We start from the raw sequence: 6,993 nt of genomic DNA on the forward strand, positions 1-6,993 counted from the left end.
GTTCCGCTGTGGTGTAATTCGCGCGTGTATTTGTATTATCTATCTCACTGAATTGTGCTTTTGTTGTTTAAAAAAAAAAAAAAAAGATTTCGCTTCTGACAATATTACGGGCGTTAAATAGCAAGTTCATCGATTCATATTAAGCGCGGCTGTCAGTTTTTCCTGGACTCGGATCGCACAAGGTAATGTCGAGGTAACGTTAGGTGTTAACGACTCATTTTTTTCATTTTCAGAACCGTCTCTTCAGCAATCAAAGCTATATATCTTGATGTCATCATAATGAAAGATACAAAACTTCATATATGTCTCTATTAGTAACACTGACCTTTATCGAGGCGTATGTCATTGATTTAATGTCTGAAATCGAATGGATAGGTCATCATAGAGATAAAGCTCATTTCTACAGTTAATCTGTTTTCTTCTGTATTAATGCAATATATGTAGAATTAAATTGAATGGACTCTGAAATCATTTAAACGGGATGTTGAGTAATAGAGAGCCGATTTAGTTCATGCAGACTGACAACAACCTGATAGAGTTTCTGGGTTTCCTCTAATGCTGAACACTTTAAAATCTTGTTCTTTCATTTGTTTGTTTAATCACAATACAAAGCTAATAAGAAACGGATCAAATAAGTTTAACCTATATGATGTAATACAGGAGCATAGAAACCAGCTTTGGGTGTGCCATGAGAAAACAAGGGGTGCAGCCACTGAAGAACAATAATTTACTTTACATTAACCCCTGCATTCTCTTCATAGTCCTGATTTCTCTTTAGCTCTGCTTTATGTTATAATGACATTACTAAACAAACTAGGCTTAGTATTTAGACAGAACTAGTGATGTAGGACACAAATGGATAAGCATGCTATGATTGCATGTTTGTGTCGTGAAGACAGTTAGTTAAAGTGTAAGTAGTTGCAATGTCATCACATCAGATAGATAGATAGATATGCATATTTATATGTCCATGTCTTCTCTATGATCTGTCTGCCTGTCTGACTATAGTTAGAGATAGATAGATAGATAGATAGAATTTGCAGATCCCATATTAATTTAAATGACTGACTTAAATTATGGTTACCATGTTAACATTTTGTGTGTGAGGTGAGTCATTTGGATTCTGGCTTCTCTTCCATGTTCCTTGTTTTCTGCACCTGCCTTCTCTTCAGATGGATGGCTTGGCTTTAGCTCGAGGATAGGGCGATCAGAGGATTAGTACAGAAGGATGCCACACGCTGACAGAGTCTGGAGCTTTAGGAAACGGCTGGCCCCTGTGACTGGTGACGTAGCGGATCGCTGGTTGTTTCGGAGAAGACAGAAAAGATGCCCTTTGACCTCTTTAAGTCACTGCGGTAAACAAAGACGAAACGCCTGACGACTTTATCTGCTGCTTCAAGGACCTTAAAGACAGTGAAATCCACCAAGACAATGAATATTCTGTCTGCTATAATTGTGTTTGAGAACATCCATGAGGTCAAGAGGCTGTTCCACTGGGGTCCGATCATCGCTCTGACGGTCATCGGCGTGTGCTCCTCCATGGCCATACTGGACTCCATCATCTGGTACTGGCCATTGGACACCACTGGAGGGAGCATCAACTTCATCATGCTCATTAACTGGACTGTCCTCATTCTTTACAACTACTTTAATGCCATGTTTGTAGGCCCTGGTTACATTCCACTGGAGTGGAAACCGGTAAGTCTGTTTTGGGCTGTTTTCAGAAGGTTACAATTTTTTTTATGTTTTTTACAGAATTTTCTTATTCTCACCTAGGCTGCATTTATTTGATCAAAAAATACATTATTATTATTACAACAATATTAAAATATTATTACAATCACAATTTAAAATAATTGTATTCTTTATTACATTATATTTAAAATCTAATTTATTCCTGTGATGGCAAAGCTGATGAATAAAAAGTTCAGAAGAACAGCATTTATTTGAAATAAAGGTCCCACTTTATATTAAGTGGCCTTAACTACTATTTACCTACATTAAAAAAATAAGTACAGTGTACTTATTGTGTTCTTATTGTATTGCAAAACACTTTTGCTGCTATTAAGGTGGGATACGGGTAAGGTTAGGGACAGGTTTGGTGGTTTGGGTCGGTTTAAGGGTGGGTTAAGGTGTAAGGGATGGGTCAACAGTGTAATTATAAATGTAGTTACAGAAATGAATTACAGATGTAATTAGATGCAGGGATTTTTAAATTATAAGTACAATGTAAAAACATGTATGTGCACAATAAGTGCATTGTACCAAATTATTAATTTTAATGTAAGTACATAGTAGTTAAGGCCACTTAATATAAAGTGGGATTAAAGTTATAATTTCTTTTCAACAAAATCTTACTTACCCCAAATTTTTAACAGTACTGAATACAAATATTTTAAAGCATGTGTCTGTTGTATGATATTGTCTGTTTTCTAAAGGTGTCTGCAATCAGCATGTCTAATATGACTTATGTTGTTGTTTGTGTTTTCTAACAGGAGAATCAACAAGATATTATGTACTTACAGTTCTGTAGATTGTGCCAAGGCTATAAAGCCCCAAGGTCACATCACTGTCGCAAATGTAACAGGTAGATTTGTTAAAAAAAAAACAGGCTTGTTTCTATTAATATGGATGCATTTTAAAGCTGAAGTGTGTCCAAAAAAAACACTATATCTTTTCCCATCCTACTTTAATATGCTAAGACAGTTATGTCATTTGTAGGTTAATTTCCCTCAAAAATGCAATCTCAACCAGCCGAACACAGTAACATTGGCTCAACCAATGATGCCACTTTGGGGTGGGACTGTTATTGTTATTTGATAAATCTTTTTGGAAAAAAAATATTATTGTTGCATTTTCATTTTGATGATAGTAGAGGTGCATAAATAACAGACTTCAGCTTTAAATGGATAGTTTAGCCAAAAATAACAATTCTGTTCATGTTGTTTCAAACCTGTAGACAACAACATTCAGGTTTGAAACTACATGTGTAAATGACTCTTTATTTGAATGAAATTTCATTTTAGATCAACTATCCCTTTACAGATTCGTTTATTATTAGACCATTATGTGCTTTATATATCAATTAATATAAAAATGGTTTCTTCCCTGAGGTGTGTGATGAAGATGGATCATCATTGTCCCTGGATCAACAACTGCTGTGGTCACTTGAATCATGCGTACTTCACCAGCTTCCTCCTGCTTGCTCCACTGGGCTGCATACATGCCGCGCTGATATTTATCATGACCATGTACACTCAACTTTATGATCGGGTAAATGTTTCCTCACATTATTTCTTGCTAACATGGAATAGCTGTTGCACGGACACATAATGTACACATAATGTAAAATATTACCTGAAAGCATTCATTCAGGAATGGCTAGGCTAAGCTAAGATGAGCTTCTGGTGAAATGTTCATACATTTTGTGACTAATGCTCGGGCTCCACTTTTTTTTACTCATGGTTGTTGTGTTGATGTGCTGCCTTTTTCTTGGCTTTAGATCTCATTTGGCTGGAGCTCAGTGAAGATTGACATGAACGCTGCTCGGCACATCCACCATCCCTTCATGCCTTTCAGCATTGCAGCATTTGCAGCCACTCTCTTTGCACTGGGACTTGCACTGGGTACCACTATTGCTGTTGGGATGTTGTTTTTTATTCAGGTAGGACAATTGACTGCACTTCCTTTCTTCTCTTCTTTATTTTCTTTTACAAAAAAAAAGAAAGGTCTGTTTAATCCATAGCTTGCTATATAAGTGAATTTTGATCAGAAATGTTCCTTTCTTTTAGATGAAGGTGATTCTACGAAACAAAACCTCAATAGAAGCATGGATTGAGGAGAAAGTAAGCTTGTTTACAGTATGCTTATCAGCTAAATGAGGTGAACTAATCCAGTATTCCTCCCCTAATCCAATACACAGCAACACTCTTTCAGGAGTAGTCCTTTAAAGACTTCTTTGAACTATGAGCACTTAGTGTCATCAACATCTACAAACATAGAGGTGCTAAATGTCTTTTTAATTGACCAGTCCCTCAAGTTCAAGAATCTAGACAGCTGGAAATCAATATACACTACTGTTCAAAAGTTTGGGGTCGTTTAGATTTAAAAAAAAAAAATATTTGAAAGAAGTCATTTATTGTCACCAAGACTGCATTTATATGATCAAAACTACAGTAAAAAAAAAAAAGAAAAAAGAAAACCTGTAATTTTGTTAAGTATTATTACAGTTTAATTTAGTATTTAATATTTAATAATACCTTTTTCAAGATTCTTTGATGAATAAAAGTTCAAAAGAACACAGTTAATTTGAAATTATTTGAAATCGTTTAAGATTTTTAAAGTCTTTCTTCTCACTTCTGATCAAATTAAGTGCATTTTTTTTTTATAAATAAACGTACAGACCACAAACTTCATATGGTAATTTAGACATTCAGAATTTATGTTTAAATAATTTTGGGTAACTCTTTATTTTAAGGTGTCCTTGGTATACGTTACATGTACTTACTATTATAATAACAATTAATTATGCATAATTACATGCAAGTAACCCTAAACCAAACCCAAATCCTAATCATAACCATATAGTAAGTGCATGTAGTTAATTAATATTAATCAGTATATGTATAATTACACTGTAACAAGGACACCTTAAAATAAAGTGTAACCTAATTTTGAAATTCCCTTGAATTGTTACTGAATTTATTTGTCCTGCATTAAAACATTAATTTGGGAAAAAAATATAAGTGTAATATTTCAGCTATAAGGTATTAAAATTCATAAAGAAATAATAATTACAAAGTAATAAAATAATAGCAAAATGCAGTTTATATAGTAGGTTAAAATAGAGTTTAGCATATAGCACAAAAATATTGCATGTTGACTCTCCAAATGCACATGTACAGTGTAAACATTCAAATCATGTATTTATTGGGTCTTTTTGGCTAGATTAGACCTTATGGAAGCATAGAACAAAAGACCACCTCTGAATTCAGAAAGTCATGTGGGTTTTATTACATTAAAGCAAGAATCTCTGTGTTCCCAGGCCAAAGACAGAATCCAGTACTATCAAACAGGTGAAGACTTCATCTTCCCCTATGATCTGGGCAGTCGATGGGAGAACTTCAAGCAGGTGTTCACCTGGTCCGGGACCCCCATAGGAGATGGAATCGAATGGCCTGTGCATGAGAGGTGTAACCAGTACACTCTAACTGTATGTACTCAACATAATAATATGTATTACAGATCATTCTTTAGGTGTTATATTTCAGTCTAATACAGCTCTATAGCTCAGGTTGTAATGATATTTTTGGTTCCTCTTTATTCAGATTGAGCAGCTGAAGCAAAAACATGATAAACGGCAGAGGAGTGTGAGTATTGCCTTAATCACTTTTAAACACTAGAGGGCAGCATTTACCAAAGGACTGACACAATGGTGACCCTCTATCTGAACAGGTAGAGTACAGAGTGGTGGAGGACTACAATGGCGCTTGTTGCCCGTTGGGAAAGGGACTAAACACTTTCTTTAGAACACCTTGTACAGAGGAACCCAGGATCAAACTCACAAAGGGGGAGACCATCTTTGCTACAAGAGGAACAAAGTGAGTCGTCTCTTTAAGTATATAATATAATATAATGTTTGGGGTCAGTAAGATTTATTTCTAACAAAATTAATTATTTATTCAGCAAGGATGCATTAAATTTATTAAAAGTAACAGTAAAGATATTTATAATGTTACAAAAAGTTCCATTTCAAATAAATGCTGTTATTTTGAACTTTCTATTTATCAATGAATTGAAAAAAAATGTACAGCTGTTTCCACAAAAATTTTGTTGTTTTTTTCTCAATAATAATAAAATATGTTTCTTAAGCAGGAAATCAGCATATTAGAATGATTTCTGAAGGATTAGAGATCATGGAGTAATGACTGCTAAAAAAAATTCAGCTTTGCCATCACAGGAATAAAAATCAATAAATAAATTAGAATATATTAAAATAAAATTAATATAAAAGTTATCTTAAATTGTGATAATATTTCAAAATATTACAGTTTTTTTGATCAAATAAATGCAAACTTGATGATCATAAAGCATTTTTAAAAAATCTCACTGAGCCCAAACATTTGAACAGTAATATAAAATGTTTAAGTATTGATGTTTGGTGGGGGGGAATGTTCATTTTATTTAACAGGTGGTGGATGTATGGAGACAAAGTTTTGAATGAGGAACAGGCTAACGGTAAAGTTTTCAACATGTTATATGATCAAATTCAGTAATTAATAAAGTTTCGTAAGTTTAATGTTTAAAATCATATCTCTTTCTATAGTTGGAGTTCGAATTAGAGGATGGTTTCCACGGCGATGTGTTGAAAAGTGTCATTATGACTCAGCGAATAATTCGGCAAGTGAAGAAAAGAAAGAGCAATGATACAGAATTCTATATATTTCAGAGCTCGCTTTGAAAAGAGGAACTCATATTAGGGCCTGAACCCTGCTGAGATGCAAATTTCTTTCTGATTCTTTTGTAAAGCTGTTCAATGGCACCAGCGCTAAGTGTTAGTGACAGATGCCTCAAAGTTATTAACTTGCATAACTTAATAACATTTCGTTTCCAAAGAACAGATGCCAGAGAAACTGGCAAATGAGAAAGAAATAGGGGTTTTATTAAAATGGGATTGGGGAATGTGGCAGTATATTCTTTAAAAGGGGTTATTAAGATGTCTACTTGAAACTTATTTCTTCTTCTTGCCTTTCTCTTACTCGCTTGCTCTCTCTTGTTTATTGATGCCCACACTGATTATGCAAAGCCTTTTTTCCAGTTGTTACAAGGTCTTTGTCATGCAAATTGTCTGAATTGTTTATATAATTGAAACAACAATTCTATTTTATTTTTGATGGCTTACATTTTTTGTAAAACTGATGTCAACCTTGCTGAAGTTTTCAGAGACAAATAAACAACCGTGATCTGTATAGTAATTTGGGAATTTTATTTTCT

The 6,993-nt window shown here is 34.1% G+C and overlaps 1 protein-coding gene across 2 annotated transcripts; it reads left to right on the plus strand.

Annotated features, from left to right (window-relative positions):
- Nucleotides 1–2: 2 nt before the first annotated feature.
- On the plus strand, nucleotides 3–6,974 carry LOC109055492 (palmitoyltransferase ZDHHC6). Of its 2 annotated transcripts, none has more exons than XM_019072703.2 (11): nucleotides 3–193; nucleotides 1,173–1,698; nucleotides 2,496–2,587; nucleotides 3,114–3,273; nucleotides 3,503–3,664; nucleotides 3,792–3,845; nucleotides 5,045–5,212; nucleotides 5,328–5,369; nucleotides 5,455–5,600; nucleotides 6,191–6,237; nucleotides 6,326–6,974. In XM_019072703.2, exons 2-11 carry the CDS (start codon nucleotides 1,432–1,434, stop codon nucleotides 6,424–6,426), a joined length of 1,239 nt encoding a protein of 412 aa, XP_018928248.1. In that variant the 5' UTR covers nucleotides 3–193; nucleotides 1,173–1,431; the 3' UTR covers nucleotides 6,427–6,974. The 2 variants fall into 2 exon arrangements, with proteins under 2 accessions (XP_018928248.1, XP_018928247.1); XM_019072702.2 differs by having other exon boundaries at nucleotides 3–182.
- The last annotated feature ends 19 nt before the right edge of the window (nucleotides 6,975–6,993 follow it).

The sequence above is a fragment of the Cyprinus carpio genome, chromosome A12 (assembly GCF_018340385.1).
Source record: "Cyprinus carpio isolate SPL01 chromosome A12, ASM1834038v1, whole genome shotgun sequence".
Classification (NCBI taxonomy): domain Eukaryota; kingdom Metazoa; phylum Chordata; class Actinopteri; order Cypriniformes; family Cyprinidae; genus Cyprinus; species Cyprinus carpio.

Excerpts from the sequence above, each read along its gene's own strand:
- LOC109055492 (XM_019072703.2), top strand. The coding sequence starts at position 1,432 with ATGAATATTCTGTCTGCTATAATTGTGTTTGAGAACATCCATGAGGTC. Across the intron at positions 2,588-3,113 it reads CACTGTCGCAAATGTAACAG|GTGTGTGATGAAGATGGATC; the intron begins GTAGATTTGTTA and ends TTCTTCCCTGAG. Across the intron at positions 5,370-5,454 it reads ATGATAAACGGCAGAGGAGT|GTAGAGTACAGAGTGGTGGA; the intron begins GTGAGTATTGCC and ends CTATCTGAACAG.